A 15,654-nucleotide genomic window follows, 5' to 3' on the forward strand; every position below is an offset into this window, starting at 1 on the left:
GCCCATGGACAGCACACATTTGCCTGGAGGGCGGCCCCAGACTTTGGGTGGCAGCGGCCCTGGCCTCTGTCCTGAGCTCTTTAGGATGTCACAGGGGCTGTGGCTGACCCCAGTGGGGGCCACGCCCTGGGGCAGGTGGGGGCATCGCCAACCCTCATGAAGGGGTGGAGGGGATGACCCTGAGCCACTGGACCCCACAGGCCACATCATCGAGGCTACACGGGGTGGCTGATGGCAAAGGCCCTGCTTTGCTGGCGTCAACAGTGGCCAGAGCCCTGACTGTCCCAGCATCAGTGGGTGTCAGAAGGCGCCAGCACCATGACTAGACGTGCTGTTATCCCGCGGGAGGGTAGAGATCCTGCCACTGCCCTCAGTGGTGACATTGCCTGAAGCAGGCCTGGCCTCTCCCTCCGGCAGACAGTTTAGGCAGATGCAGTTTCAGCAACGTTTCTGACACTGCCCAGCACAGCATCGTCACCGAGCAAGGACCCTTGTGGACGTTTTTTCTTCGCTGCACTCTGTTTCCAGGTTTAAAGACCTTTCTCTCCCACCACTGCTATGAAGGGACAGTGTCCTTCCTCCCTGCACAACACACGGTGGGATCTCCAAGGGACGGGAAACCCTGCCGGGCAGGGTAAGTGCATTTTTGTGTGTGTTTCTCTTGCAAATGACGGGAAATAAAGCAGAACAATTAGGAAGGTGAATGCGGAAGTATTTTCCAAATGTAGTGGAGGGTGCTGGATGCAGCGTGCCCAGAGACACGATGCCTGTTGATGCCCATGATGGCCTAGGCGTGCGTGGGGCTTGCTGTCCCCATCTCTGTCCTCATGGCCTGCTCAGGCAGCCGCTTCTGTGCCAGGGATGAGGACTCTGGGGGAGGGTCCCACACCCACTGTTGGAGTGGGGGCTGAGCACAGGGTCTGCCCCTGCTGGGGTTCCCTTTGCACCCTGCGGGGGCCTAATGGAGAAAAAATGCAGGCAGGAAAGGATGGCAGATGCCTTCTCGGTGACCGTGTGCGTGCAGGGCGCTGGTGGCAGGACTGTTGGCAGAGCTGGCTGGAGTGTGTGCTCTCAGCAGCGACCCTCCTGTCCGCACTCCTGGCTGAGACCCGCACCCGTGTTAGCCCCGTGCTCCAAGGCAGGAGCCCACTCTACAGTAAGCAGAGCCCAGGCCAGGCACACCCTCAACCCCACAGGAAGGCAGGGGACCCTCAGCAAGAAGGCTTGAGCTGGCAACAAGGGCTGGTGCCAGGGGTTAGGGGGCAGAGCCAGGGCAGCCGCCCAGGGAGAGACGATGCAAAGGGAAAGAGGCGTCCCGCCAGGGAGGGGAGGCTGAGTGGAGTCAACCACAGCTGAGAACGCTGTGCTCTCCCGGTTTGGCCAGTGCAGGCTCTGCAATGGTGTATACGTGAATGACCAAGCAGTGACTCCTCTCACCTGGTGTATCCCCGCCCCCCACCCCCACACAGTGTACTCAGTAATATCCGACCAGTGTAAATAGAACCTTAAATAAATCTAAACGTCGTTGTCCCAGGCCGCATGACCTCACTAGCGGCGCCATGGAGGGCGCCTGAATGGTCATCCCGTCTCTGCTCTGCCTGGGGCTGAGGACACGGGGCTGTGGGGACAGCTGCGCCTTTGTGAAGGACACTTACTTTGTCCTTTCAAGTCATGCAGACTTCAGAACCTCCTTCTCCTAGCTCCTTTCCTTTTTTAAGTGAAGAATTTGAGACCGTAAAATGAGAATATTTAGAGGCAGATGCTGTTTGCGTCACTGCATTAAAGAACTCGGCGGCTGATAGCGATTTCCACCCGTGCACACACTTGTCCTGCTTGACAGTGTGAATCCAGCAGCCCCCAAGACCAGCAGGATGTGCCAGACGAATGACTAAGTTGTAAGCCGATGGTTCTGAGTTATTTGCTTGTTATTGACTGGAACAGATAAGCCCTGTATGATTTGTTATCTGAAAGTCAATGAGTTCTCATCCCAGGAGTCTGCGGGAGGAACCAGTGCCTGGGTCCCTTCTCCCAGCCAGGCTATGTCAGCTGCAGGGCCAGGCAGACACCGTCTCCAGGTGGCACCTCAGCGTCCTCATGCTGTGCTTCTCCTCATGTCCAAACCTTTTAGAGAAGGACATGTTGAATGTGTCATTTTAAAAGTAGGTCTCATTCTGAAACCTCTAATTAATATGCCAAAGAATATTTTTAGTTAAGCCTTTGAAATGGAACTTTTTCGTATGTGAAAAGAATGTAAATACATCTGTATGTGTCAAGCATACGCACTGCACCTGCAGCTCCATATTTAAAAGGTGGTGATATTCTTGTCTTTCAGATGCTTTGTTTGCAGGCAAAGCAAGCAGCAGCTGGAGGAGGAGCAGAAGAAAGCGCTGTACGGTTTGGAAGCTGCAGGTAATTCCTAAGACACAGGCTCAGTGTTGTCACTGTGTGTGCTGGAGTGTTAGTTTCTGTCCTCTCTCAGGGCACTGCCTCTTCTCCCCGCCCACCTTTGCTTTTCCTTTTTCCTGTCTGGCACCAGGAATCCATTTCTCCTTAGTTCCAGGCATCATCAGGTCACTGCCACTTGCCGTGTACAACTGTGTAGGGCAGCAGGTTTTGTGAAAGTCCCCGTTGCCCTTTCTGAATCGCTGTAGTGGTGCTGAGTCTGGACTCCTGTCCTGGTGCTCTAGAATGTGGGGCAGCAGACTTCCCATTGAGGGCTTGCTGGTGACCACCTCAGGCCCTGGCAACCACAGTCTCTGTCCAGCAGACGCAGCCTAGGCAGTGGACAGTGAGTGGGTGTGGCCATCTGCCAATGAAACTTTATTTATGGACACTGAAATTTAAGTTTCGTAGAATTTCCACATTCACAAAATATTATTCTTTTGATTTTTTTCTCTTTCTCTTTTTTTTTTTTTTTTTGGATGGAGTGTCACTCTTGTCGCCCAGGCTAGAGTGCAGGGGCACAATCTCGGCTCACTGCAGCCTCCACTTCCTGAGTTCAAACCATTCTCCTGCCTCAGCCTCCCTAGTAGCTGGGACTACAGGCACGCGCCACCATGCCCAGCTAATTTTTGTATTTTTAGTAGACACGGGTTTTCACCATGTTGGCCATGCTGGTCTCTAACTCCTGATCTCAGGTGATCCACCCGCCTCAGCCTCCCAAAGTGCTGGAATTACAGGCATGAGCCACCGTGCCAGACCTTTTTCAACTATTTAGAAACATGAAAAGCATTCTTAGCTCTCAGGCCACACACAGATGAGCGGCGGGCCAGATTTGACACACAGCCATGGTTTGCTGACCCTTGTTCTAAATTGTCCAAAAGTCACCAAGTGAGAGGGACAACAGTCCTATCTTCTGGGAGGTGACCCTTTGGGTACCCCTTCCTGTGCGGAGCGGACAGTTCCGTGGTGGATGTTTTTGGTGTTGAGCTGAAGAGGCGGTTGCATGAAGTGTCTGCTAAATGCATGACCAGGTGAGAGCCCGGATGGCCTCCCACCATCCTGGTGCAGGGCGCTGCCCGGTGCCACTGGAACTGTGACGTCTCCGTGGTTCTTTCTGCTTCAGAGGACGTGGAGGAGTGGCAAGTCGTCTGTGGGAAGTTTCTGGCCATCAACGCCACAAACATGTCCTGTGCTTGTCGCCGGAGCCCTAGGGGCCTCTCCCCAGCTGCCCACTTGGGAGATGGGTCTTCTGACCTCATCCTCATCCGGAAATGCTCCAGGTTCAATTTCCTGAGATTTCTCATCAGGCACACCAACCAGCAGGACCAGGTAAGTGGGGTGCTTTTGCGTGGAACCTCCATTGGCGAGTAATGTATGGTCCGGCAATCCCTGGTTTATGTGTTGTAGGAATTCATTATTTAATTCAAGGGAAGGAAGGGCAAATTTTTCTTATAATTTCACAAACTTTAAACTCCTGGTTACAACTACTCCTTGTAAAATTTCATTTAAAGAGATACATTTTTGAGGCCAGGTGCGGTGGCTCACGCCTGTAATCCCAGCACTTTCGGAGGCTGAGGCAGGTGTATCACCTGAGGTCAGGAGTTTGAAACCATCCTGGTTAACATGATGAAACCCATCTCTACTAAAAATACAAAAATGAGCCGGGTGTGGTGGCGGGCACCTGTAATCCCAGCTACTCGGGAGGCTGAAGCATGAGAATCGCTTGAACCCAGGAAGTGGAGGCTACAGTGAGCTGAGATTGCACCACTGCCCTCCAGCCTGGGTGACAGAGTGAGATTCCATCTCATACACACACACACACACATATACACACACACATGTACACACACATATACATATATACACACACATATATTTGAGCACAGAAACTAAGAGTTATGAATGTTTATAATACAACTTCTTGTCTGTTGTTTCTCTTCCTGTTAAAAACAGAACAAAGCGATCCAGTAAAGATGTAAGTGGCCCTTGAAGGCCACTTAAAATAGACTCTTTAGGCTCCCAGAAGCGGGTTCTGTTCGGGCCCTTCTGCCACAGCTTTCTGTGGCCGACACAGAGGAAGACCTAAGTCTAGTCATGTTGGGAGAAGCGGAACTTTTCGTCACAGTCTCCAAATTTAGTCACATTTCTTTTTTTACTTAAGTTCTATTTAAGATCTAGTCTCATGCTATTTTTATGTGGCTTTTTAAGTAGTGCTTGTTGAGAATACAAAATTCTATAAATCACTGCTAATTAACTATCAGAATTCTGTTAAAAGCGTTCATCATTGTAGATAAGCTGTGGTTTCTAAAAGCATTAGAAGTCATTTTGACAAGTGCCGGGAAAGGTGGGCGCTGGGGAAGGTGGGCGCCAGGGAAGGTGGGCGCCGGGGAAGGTGGGCTCTGGGGAAGGTGGGCGCCGCGGAAGGTGGGCGCCGGGGAAGGTGGGTGCCAGGTTTCCCTTCATCTCTGAGCCGTCGGGTCACCCAGAAAGGGAACCCCAGGGGCCCGCACAAGCGGCTGCATCCTCCAAGAAGGGCCGTGTGTGCACCAAGGCCCGAGAGAACTCGCTGTTGGCCTGGGGTTTCCTGCTGCCCCACCCGGATGACGTTTAGAGCTGAGTCATCCCTCTCACTGTTTCTTGGTAGTTTGACTTCACTTTTGTTGAAGTTTATCGCGTCAAGAAATTCCAGTTTACATCGAAGCACGTGGAGGACGAGGACAGTGACCTCAAGGAGGAGGGGAAGAAGCGCTTTGGGCACATCTGCAGCAGCCACCCGTCCTGCTGCTGCGCCGTCTCCAACAGCTCCTGGAACTGCGACGGGGAGGTCCTGCACAGCCCCGCCATCGAGGTCAGGTGCGTGCAGGGGTCCTCCAGCCACCAGCGCCAGCCCCGTGAGCCCTGAGGTGTCTGTCACAGGCTGCCCCACCCGGGGTGGGGGGTTCCCTGGGACTTTATAACACAAAACGTAAGAATGTTTTGTAAATGCATTTTTCTTTCCCTACGTCAAATATCAAATGAGATGCCGTTACCCGCATTCCGGAAAGCTGCCGGGGCGCCGAGTCCGCAGCGTTTTGTTTTGCAGATAATTTTCATGGGTGTTTGAGGCCCCTCTATTTCATCTTTTCCTCTTCCACACCCTGTGCTCCAGGCTGGCACTGGCTCTTTGCCCTGGCATTCCCTCTCTTCTCCTGAATAATTCAGAAGGTGGGAGGCCGAGGTGGGCAGATCACTTGAGATCAGGAGTTCAAAACCAGCCTGGCCAACATGGTGAAACCCCATCTCTACTAAAAATACAAAAAAAAAAAATTAGCCGGATGTGATGGTGGGCGCCTGTAGTCCCAGCTACTTGGGAGGCTGAGGTACGAGAATCGCTTGAACCCAGGAGGCAGAGGTTGCAGTGAGCTGAGATCACACCACTGCACTCCAGCCTTGGTGAGAGAGCTCCCTCAAAGCTGGTCTGAGCCCCACTCCTGGACAAGGGCTGCAGTAAACCCTATGTGTCCCTCACTCAAAGCTGGCCCTGAGCCACCCTGACACAAGGGCTTGCAAATCCCCATGTGTCCCTCACTCAAAGCTGGCCCTGAGCGCCACTCCTGGACAAGGGCTGCAGTAAACCCTATGTGTCCCTCACTCAAAGCTGGTCCTGAGCGCCACTCCTGGACAAGGGCTGCAGTGGGGAACCTCAAAAAATTTAAAAGGCAAACAAAGGAAACTGCCTTTACGGGCAGTCCTTTGTCCACCGAATCCACCAGGGAACTGTCGGCCTCAAGGGCCATGGTCAGTCACCAAGTGTGCGTGCTCTGTCCGGCGAGGGAGGTGGAGGCAGCAGGGCTGTACAGTCACTCCTGGGAGGGGATGGGAGGCGAGGGAGGAGCCCCAGAGGGATGCCGTGTGCTGGAGGCCACGCAGCCTGGGGGAGGCCGGTGTGGCCAGACACGGATGTTCCGTCTCCCTGGGGCAGGTGCCACGCCCCTCCTCTGGCTGGCTGGGTGGAGGGTGGGAAGCCGTGTCCTCCCCACACCCACTGGGGCCCATTGTATTTGGAAATCTGTAATATATCACATTGCCAGATGGAATTTGAGTGCAAAGAAAATTGTTTCTCCATAGAAAGACAGTAACAAGCAAGCTGATTTTTTCAAAAGGCCATTGAATTAGGTGTGGGCGTGCAAATTACATGAGACTGGGGAACTGTACAGCTCTAGGCGGATTCTGAACTGTTGGCAGATGTTGGTAAGAGCTCGGTCTCCTTCAAGGAAGCCCAGCTGGACACTTGTTAACAGAGCGTGGCTCGCGTGAGAGCGATGGCAGGCTGGTCAGCAGGCCCACACTCGTCTGCACCGAAAGCTGGGTGTCAGATGGCCCTTGGGCGCTTTAAGTCACAGCATGTAAGAGGATGCATGCATCTCTGTGGACAGCTCCCCACTTTCAGTGACTCCCCAGCCAGCCAGCTGCGGCTCTAAGAAAGCTTCTCCCATTCGCATCCAAACAAACCTAAGGGAGAAGGAGGCCTCTGCCCCTCCCCAGGCCCAGGTCCGCACGCCCCCTTTCTTTCTGTCAGGGTGGCGATGGCAGGAGGCCGTCGGAAAGTCCCAGGAACACCCACCACCCCAGGCAGCTGTGCACAGGGACTTTCCTCTGTCAACTCATTTTACAAGTTTGGGAAGTGGAATTATTTTTAATATTGGTATATGTATTTGTTAAAGAAATAATTTGAAAATTAGGACAGGCATTCTTGAAATACGTCCTGTCTATCTTGATAAATAAAATTGTTATGCCTTGAGCAGCACACCACTTTTAAAAATATAATTTGTGTATGTGTGAGCTCAGCTCCATGGAAACAGCCTGTCACTTATTTATTTATTTATTTTTATTTTTTTGAGACAGAGTTTTGCTCTTGTTGGCTCGAGGCTGGAGTGCAGTGGCGAGGTCTCGGCTCACTGCAACCTCCGCCTCCCAGGTTCAAGCAATTCTCCTGCCTCAGCCTCCCAAGTAGCTGGGATTACGGGCGCCTGCCACCACACCCGGCTAATTTTTATATTTTTAGTAGAGACGGGGTTTCACCATGGTGGCCAGGCTGGTCTTGATCTCCTGACCTCAGGTGATCTGCCTGCCTGGACCTCCCAAAGTGCTGGGATTACAGGCGTGAGCCACTGCACTCTGCCCCAGCCTGTCACTTAATGAAGGGGTTTAGGTTACTGAAATATGTCTGAGGAGGCTGTGATATCATTAATAAATGAAATAAACAGAGCTGTCCTGTGTGGGAAGATGGAACTCACCCAGGGACTCACTGAGGCCCCTGAGCCCCTGGGCAGGGGACCTCCAGGGACCCCCGACTGGCTTCTCAAGCCCGAAGGCTCTTGCTGGCGATGGGCCACCTGTCTCTCTTATCTGACCATTCCTCACACATCTCGTACACACACGGAGTTGCCCCACACAGACTCCTCACACGCCCTGCGCACTCAGGACTGCGGAGGAAGTGGAGGTGGGTGGGTGGGTGGGTAGAGTGGGCACACACTGGAGTGGGCGCTCTGCTTTCCATGGGGGTGCTGGAGTCCGAGTCAGGTCTACTAATGCCCAGATTTCCCAGCTGGCCACTGGCACCCCTTTACAAACTCGGCATCCTGGGAGTCTAAGTGAATTACTCCACTCCCACGACCCATCATTGTGGGCTAGACTCCCGAAGCCCACGGTAACGCCTGACCGTTCCATGCGGGGCGGGCCCCCACTGCAGCCCTTGTCCAGGAGTGCGGCTCAGGCCGGCTTTGAGTGAGGGATACATGTGGTCCAGGAGTGGGGCTCAGGCCGGCTTTGAGTGAGGGACACCTGGGGTTTACACGTGCCCGCTTGTCTCTGCAGAGTCCACTGCCAGCTGGTTCGACTCTTTGCACGAGGAATTGAAGAGAATCTGAAGCCCGACTCGCACAGCTGAGAAGCCGGCGTTCTGCTCTCGAACTGGGAAAGTGTGGAAACTATTTAAGAGAATTATTACAGACCAATTATGTTGATATATACATTTAAATGTAGAAATTTATTTTTGATAGTTAAATCTTGATTTTAGAAGAAAACCCTTTCGTCAACAGTTTTGTGTACATATTTGGCATTTTCAGTTCCGCACGCATCTGCGGGTTGCAGCCCACGCCACTTACTCTCAGCAGATGCAGCTGCTGACTTGGGGGCACTGGCCTCTTAGGTTTTAAAAATGTCAACAGTGTAGTTTAGAAAATGGCCCGTTAGTGCCTCTGTTGCAATAATTTTAGGGACATGATATGATTTCCACGCAGGTCACAGCATCTGGGCCTGAGGTAGCAGTGGGTCACTTTGATCCACTTGGTGGGACTTACTCTGTAATGGTTTGTGGCCAAGTTTTGGGAAGTGGTTGATTCTCTTTGCCTTCATTTCACCTTCCTCTTAGTTTACGGTTAGGACATCGCTGCTTGATCCTTACAATACTGTGCAACTGCAATGCAACGTGGCCCTGCTTCAGATGATCCGCGGGAGGGGCCTCCAAACCAGCGCCGGGAAGGCTGCTGGGGCCTCCACACCTGCCTCATCACGGTGGCGTGGCTAAGACAATCCGGCTGGGAGCACGACCTTGGCGTCTGTTCTGGGAGCACAGATGATACGCTCTGGAAGCTGGCAGTGTGTAAAGCACTGCCAAATTTGTTACTGTTAAAATGTCAGATACCAATGCTTTCTATCAACGCGAAGCGCTTAACACAGCCGGCCTTGGGGGGCAGTCAGGAGGAAGCTGGCCATCCGTGGAGGAGGGGCCGTTCCTGGACTCCGGCGGGATTCCTCTGATGCAGGCCCTGAAGTCTGTACACGTGGTCCAGATTTGTTCTTGTCTTTTCTTCACGCCGAGTTCTCTCTATTTATTGAACAGCTTGTCTTTTTAAGCCAGAATAGTGTAAACTGCGCCTCGGATGTCTGTCTTTTGTCTCAAAGCCATGATGGATCGCTGGTTTCCTCTGAAGCGTGAGGGCTCCGGCGACCAGAGGGTTCTTCCCGAAACGCATTCCTGCCCCCTCCCCGGGGCACCCCTCAATTGTGTGCCACGTCCTTGTTTCGTGTGTATCCGTGCCCGTGTAGATGATGTCTGTAACTTAGTTTTGTTTGAAATATGAGAATATGCGGCTTAAACTTTGATCTGTCAGGAGCGGGGCCGCGGCCGTTTGGAGCACGCTGTAGACACCGTTCCTCAAGCTGCCGGGTGGGTTTTGCAGAGGTTGCCTTAGTGATTTCACATTTCACAGGCAGCATCCATTTTCGGGATGTCGTGGCATTGATTTATGTTTTGAAGCATACAGGACACTTCTCATTTCCTCGTTGAGCCCCACCCAGGTCGGTGAAAGGGCAGCTTTAATGGTGATTTTTGTGGACCGCATTATCAGAGATCACTGTGCAAGCCGAATGGTTTAATAATGAATGGTTGAATGAAAAATCTGGGTGTAAAGAGTAAATATGCCCTGGCTCTTTCTACCAATGTTTGCTCCTGGTTGGAAAGAAACCAAAGATTTAAGACGGGCTACTCTTCCAGACTGGCTGTGCCTGCCTGTGCCCAGCGGCCTGTGCCGCCGGCAGTGTGCCTGGTGTCATGCCAGGAGGCTGTGGCTGCTGTGGGCCCTCTGGAATTGTGCTCCTCACAAAGTTTCCCCAAAAGGTTCTTCTAAGCCTTTATTGTCCCTGGTAAATGTTTCCTGGCCGGGCGCGGTGGCTCACACCTGTAATCCCAGCACTTTGGGAGGCCGAGGCAGGTGGATCACCTAAGGTCAGGAGTTCAAGACCAGCCTGGCCAACATGGTGAAACCCCGTCTCTACTAAAAATACAAAACTTAGCAGGACATGTTGGTGCATGCCTGTAATCCCGGCTACCAGGGACACTGAGGCAGGAGAATCGCTTGAACCCAGGAGGTGGAGGTTGCAGTGAGCCAAGATTATGCCACTGCACTCCAGCCTGGGCAACGAAGTGAGACTCCATCCCAAAAAAAAAAAAAAAGTTTCCCATACACTGGCCTGCCCTAAAACCCACTAACAATTTTAGCAAAACAGTCCAGGCCAAAGAGGAAGCATTTTATGTTTGATAAGAAACCCAGCCATTCCGGATGGCCGGTTCCTGAGTGGCTCTGGTGATACTCGCCAGCCACCTGCTGACATTCAGAATCTCAGACCTCGGGGCTGCTGTTGCGGTACCGTGTGTCTGACACCCGCCAGGAGCCCTTTGCTGTCTGCGCACAGGATGGGGCGACTGCCCAGACATACCCGCTTGATGGGCTCTGATTTCTGGGGAGCCTTTCAGATGCAGCAGACATACACCACCTGTACTTTGGAGTTTTAAGGAAAAAAAAATCAGAAGTGCTGGTTAGATAGTGAAAACTTAGGATAACTTAGAAAGGTTAGTTTTAGCTTCCTTTGTGGCTCCCTGGTGCAAAACAATTAGCAGTTAGCAATGGACCTGATTCTAGTTTATTCTAATTAAGAAGTGAGGCCGGGCGGAGCCTGCCTCTGAGGGCAGGGCTTGACTTTGTTCCTGAATATACAATCCTGAGTAAGTGCAAAAGTCTGAGTGAAACGATGGCCTCACTCTCTTTCCAATCTTGCTGGTTTCAAGATTAGAAAATGGCATTATTTGATCTGAACTGTTTGAGAAGACACAAATAAAGTTACTTGGGCAGACTTGCCTTGCTTTCTTTCCTTTACACATACCTGTTATTTTCAAAGCAGAATATTTTTCATGAAAACACACACAATTTAAAGAACAAGAATAAAATGAACCAAGGTGTCACCACCACCTATGCCAGGAAACTGAACGCTGCCCTAAAGCCTTCTGTGCCCTGCTCTGGAGGCCCCCTGCTCCCCCTCGGAGGGCGCTCCCATTTCACGCTAAGCCTTCCTGCCTCTGTCCATGGCTGTATCCCCAACAGTGAGTTTAGTTATGCAGGTTTTGCTCTTTAGCCAAAGGAAATGTGTTGTTTTCTGTAACTTACTTCTTTCACTCCACATGTTTATTGTTTGTTTGTTTATTTTTTGAGACAGAGTCTCGCTCTGTCGCCCAGGCTAGAGTGCAGTGGCGTGAACTCAGCTCACTGCAAGCTCCGCCTCCCAGGTTCACACCATTCTCCTGCCTCAGCCTCCCGAGTAGCTGGGACTACAGGTGCCCACCACCACGCCCAGCTAATTTTTTTTTGTATTTTTAGCAGAGACGGGGTTTCACTGTGTTAGCCAGGAAGGTCTCGATCTCCTGACCTTGTGAACCGCCCTCCTCGGCCTCCCAAAGTTGTGGGATTACAGGCATGAGCCACTGCGCCTGGCCCTCTCCACATGTTTGAGAGGGCATTTGCATTTGTATTTGAGGACCTTTGAAAGGACATTTGCATTGTGAAACTGACTTTTCCAGTCCATGAACATGACATTATTTCCATTTATATAGATCCTCATTCATGTCTTTCAATTATTTTATAGTTTTTCCATGAAAGTCTTTATATTTTTAGATTTATTCCTAAAACTTGTTTTTCATTTTTGTAAACAATGTCTCATTCAGTTGCTTAGGCTGGAGTGCAGCGGCATGATCACGGCTCACAGTAACCTCAGTCTCTCGGACTGAAGCGATCCCACCTCAGCCTCCTGAGTAGCTGGGACTACAGGCGTGCAACACCATGCCTGGCTATTTTTTTCAAAATTTTTTCTAGAGACAGGGTCTCACTCTGTTGCCCAGGCTGGTCTTGAATTCCTGGGCTCAAGCAATCCTCCTACCTCAGCCTTCTAAACTGCTGGGATTATAGGAGTGAGCTACTGCGCCCAGCCAAAAGTTCATATTTTGAGGCTTTTTTTTTTTTTTTTTTCCATTAATGTTTTGTAGAGACAGGGTCTCACCATGTTGCCCAGCCTGGTCTCAAACTCCTGGCCTCAAGAGATCCTCCCATCTTGGCCTCCCAAAGCACTGGGATTACAGGTGTGAGCCACCACACCTGGCCTTTGAGGCTGTCATAAAATTTGTTTTGTTTTGCATAGAAATGCAATTTTTTGTTTGTTTGTTTTGAGACGGAGTCTCGCCCTGTCGCGCAGGCTGGAGTGCAATGATGCGATCTTGGCTCCCTGCAACCTCCGCCTCCAGGGTTCAAGCGATTCTCCTGCCTCAGCCTCCCGAGTAGCTGGCATTATAGGTGCGTGCCACCACACTCAGCTAGTTTTTTGTATCTTCAGTAGAGATGGGGTTTCCCCATGTTGTCCAGGCTGATCTCAAACTCCTGACCTCATGATCTGCCCGCCACAATTGTTTTTTATGTGTTGGGTTATATCCAGAAACCTTGCCTCCCGTCAACCTAAAGTGACATCAGAGAGCTCTCCTAAGAAAGAGTTTATTCAGGAACAGCAAAGGGATTGCAGTCAGGATATGCATGCTACGCCAGTAGGCATTTTGGGGGGTGTTCGGGATAAAGGCGACACTTTAAAAGGCAAAGAAGTCCACGTAAGCTGCTCTAGAACAAAGTTCACAGGTCGCAGCAGCTCCTGGCACGAGGCAGTACTGTTCACTGCGGGAGTGGCTGTCACTGGGTGGGCGCCCTCGTCGCAGTCCCGAGGGTCCTGGGGTGAGTTGTGCTACAGGCAGGCCTGCGAGAGCTTCTTCACGGCCTCCCCTGACTCATTTTGTACCAGCAACTTCCACACTCCTATTATGATAATTTACCTGTGAATTTGGGGGTTTTCTGTCATCACATCATTTACAAATAGTAACAGCTGAGGGTCTTCTTTACAATCGTGCATGGCCCAGCTATTTCCCCTCGCTTGCGATGCCAGCTGTGACATCTGGTACCGAGTTGAGCAGAGATGATGGCAGGTGCCTGGGCCAGCTCCTGTCTGAGGGAGGGGGTCAGCTGTCCATCACTGCCTCTTGGCTGTGGCCCCACCCCACTGCCCCTCTGTGATCCCAGGTGTCTCCCTTCCAGCTGACATGGACCCGAGGGCCCCTGGAGGACGGCAGAGCTGGGCTTCCCGGTTCCAGGGGTTTTGAGGGCAGATTTGGGATTTCAGCGGCGCCGGGCGGCTGCAGCGTACAGTCCTTTCCCCAGGTGGCTTTCCCAGCTCACGCCCATACACGACGGGGTCTTGGGGTCCTTCCTTGGCTGTGCCCTTAGTCTGTGGCTCCTGTAGTCTCTGGCCAACCCTGTCCTCCAACTGCTGCTGGAGCTCATAAGCCCATGGAGTGCTGCCTCCTGACGTTCTGCAGGGCGAGCAGAATGGACCACAACCCTGGGTTGCCAGCGTCGCTCACGTTGGTCCACGTGTGGTCCTTTCTGATTGATTTACTCATTCATTCATTACATTCATCCACTAAACACATAGCAAGTACCTATGAAGAGAACCCCTGGTTCAATAATAAAATCATTAACAATTTCATTCCCCTCTGGACTGTCCCTGACGCACCCCCACCCTGGGTGACCCCTCTTCTGATTGGCAGCCAGAGTGCCAGCTTCTGCTGGAAGCTCTGCAGCACCCCGTCACCCCCAGAATAAAAGTCCTAGAGAGCACCAGGCCTGCCCCACAGGTTTGTGACCTTTCCTTCGTTCCACAGCCCCTGTGGTTGCCAGGTACAGCCAAGAGATGCCCCTGAGCAATGTAAAACACATGCATTAAAACATGCATGACTGCCAAGGAAACCAACTGTACTGAAATCGTTATCACAATCACCCGCGAATGGCGACAGAGGTATATATAGGCACTTTTATTGACATTAAATGATGAAATATATGCAAAACAGGCAAGCTGTCGGTTTTAGGCATAGAGTCTGTGGGCCGAGGGTGGGTGGTCTCCCACAAGGTTGGCCTTACTGAGCACTCAGAAGCCCCTGGGAGGCCCCTCTGCCTCCTCCATGGCCCAGCTCCCGTGACACCCGCCATGGGCCCGCACTGCCCCATCTGCATGGAGGGGTCAGTGTGGGCTGCCACGGGTTAGGTAGGTCTGAGCCTTGTTCCGAGTTAGAAGCAAGCGCGGGGAGGCCCTGTTGCAAAGAGGACAGAGGGGTGGATGGAAGGGGTCGGTGGGTACCACAGGATGGATGTGTTCTTGGGAAGAATGTGAGGGTGTGTTTGGCAGGTTCCTAGCCCATCACTGCTGTGTCCCAGCACCAAGGACAGGGCCTGCTATGCATGGCTGGCTAGCTGGTGGGTAAATGGGTGGGTGGGTGGATCGATGGATGATGGATGGATAGATGGATGGGTGGGTAGGTGTATGGGTAGGTGGGTGGGTGGATGGATGGATGGATGGATGATGGATGGATGGATGGATGATGGATGGATGGATGGGTGGATGAATGGGTGGATGGATGGATTGATGGGTGGGTAGGTGGATGGATGGATGGATGGATGGATGAATGGGTGGGTGGGTGGGTGGATACATGGATGAATGAGTGGGTGGGTGGATGGATGGATGGACAGATGGACGGATGGACGGATGGACGGACAGATGGATGGATCAGTGGATGAATGGATGGATCAGTGGCTGGCTGGCTATGTCAATGGAGCATGCACATGTCCTACTTTCTGAAGCTGTGCCCCTTAGGGTGGCGTGGCCCACTAGACCTGGTTTCCTCCTGGCTCCAGCTCCCTCGCTGTGTAACCTGGGGAGGTCTCTGCCTCCTAGGGGGCTCCTGTGGGCTTGAGGTGCAGGAGGCTAGGCAGCACCAGGTGCACCTGGCACAGGCCTATGCCCAACTCCAGGGGTTTCAAAAGCCAGACAGGTCCTTGTACCCTTCTGTGTCTGGTATCAGCATCCGGATGCACCAAGCCCCAAGTGTTGCTGGAAACCCCTCTGTCCAGGACCCCCAGGCAGCCAGGACACCACAGTGGAGAGGGGCCAAAGCCCACACGCACCCTGACCCCAAGGCGCTGCCTGCCTCCCCCTCCCCCACTTCGTCCTGTGCCAGCCCTGGGTACCCTCCTTGCAGGCCGCGTCCCTCGCCACCTGGCCTCCTGTCTTCTGGAACGCAGGCCCTGCCTCCTGCTCCCAGCCTCCAATGCCCACATCCAACAGGACTGCTTCTCAGCCCCACCTCACCCCACAGCCGTCACTCAGGCTGCATCAGTACCCGAACGCCCTGCCCTCAGCAGCCGTGGGGCCCCAGGGAGCAGCGGGCACTGAGGGCCTGGGGTTGGTGGCCCAGGTGGCTCAGGCCACCTGCAATGCGTGTGGCCCTGCCAAGGAGGCAGACAGCCCTGA

At 52.6% G+C, this 15,654-nt stretch overlaps 1 protein-coding gene and 1 pseudogene across 2 annotated transcripts in view; both read left to right on the forward strand.

The window, feature by feature from the left end:
- CERK (ceramide kinase) overlaps positions 1–11,118 on the forward strand; it is a 54,782-nt gene extending 43,664 nt beyond the window's left edge. The window contains exons 9-13 of the mRNA XM_009217523.4: positions 529–634; positions 2,333–2,409; positions 3,566–3,771; positions 5,087–5,295; positions 8,299–11,118. Coding sequence (XP_009215787.4) covers positions 529–634; positions 2,333–2,409; positions 3,566–3,771; positions 5,087–5,295; positions 8,299–8,371 — 671 coding nt within the window. The 3' untranslated portion in view covers positions 8,372–11,118. The remainder of the gene's footprint in view (positions 1–528; positions 635–2,332; positions 2,410–3,565; positions 3,772–5,086; positions 5,296–8,298) is intronic.
- LOC103888427 lies at positions 8,876–11,115 on the forward strand (annotated as a pseudogene). The gene has a single exon (XR_652931.4). The product of XR_652931.4 is annotated as an uncharacterized LOC103888427 (transcript).
- Positions 11,119–15,654: the final 4,536 nt, after the last annotated feature.

The sequence above is a fragment of the Papio anubis genome, chromosome 16 (genome assembly GCF_008728515.1).
Source record: "Papio anubis isolate 15944 chromosome 16, Panubis1.0, whole genome shotgun sequence".
Lineage (NCBI taxonomy): Eukaryota > Metazoa > Chordata > Mammalia > Primates > Cercopithecidae > Papio > Papio anubis.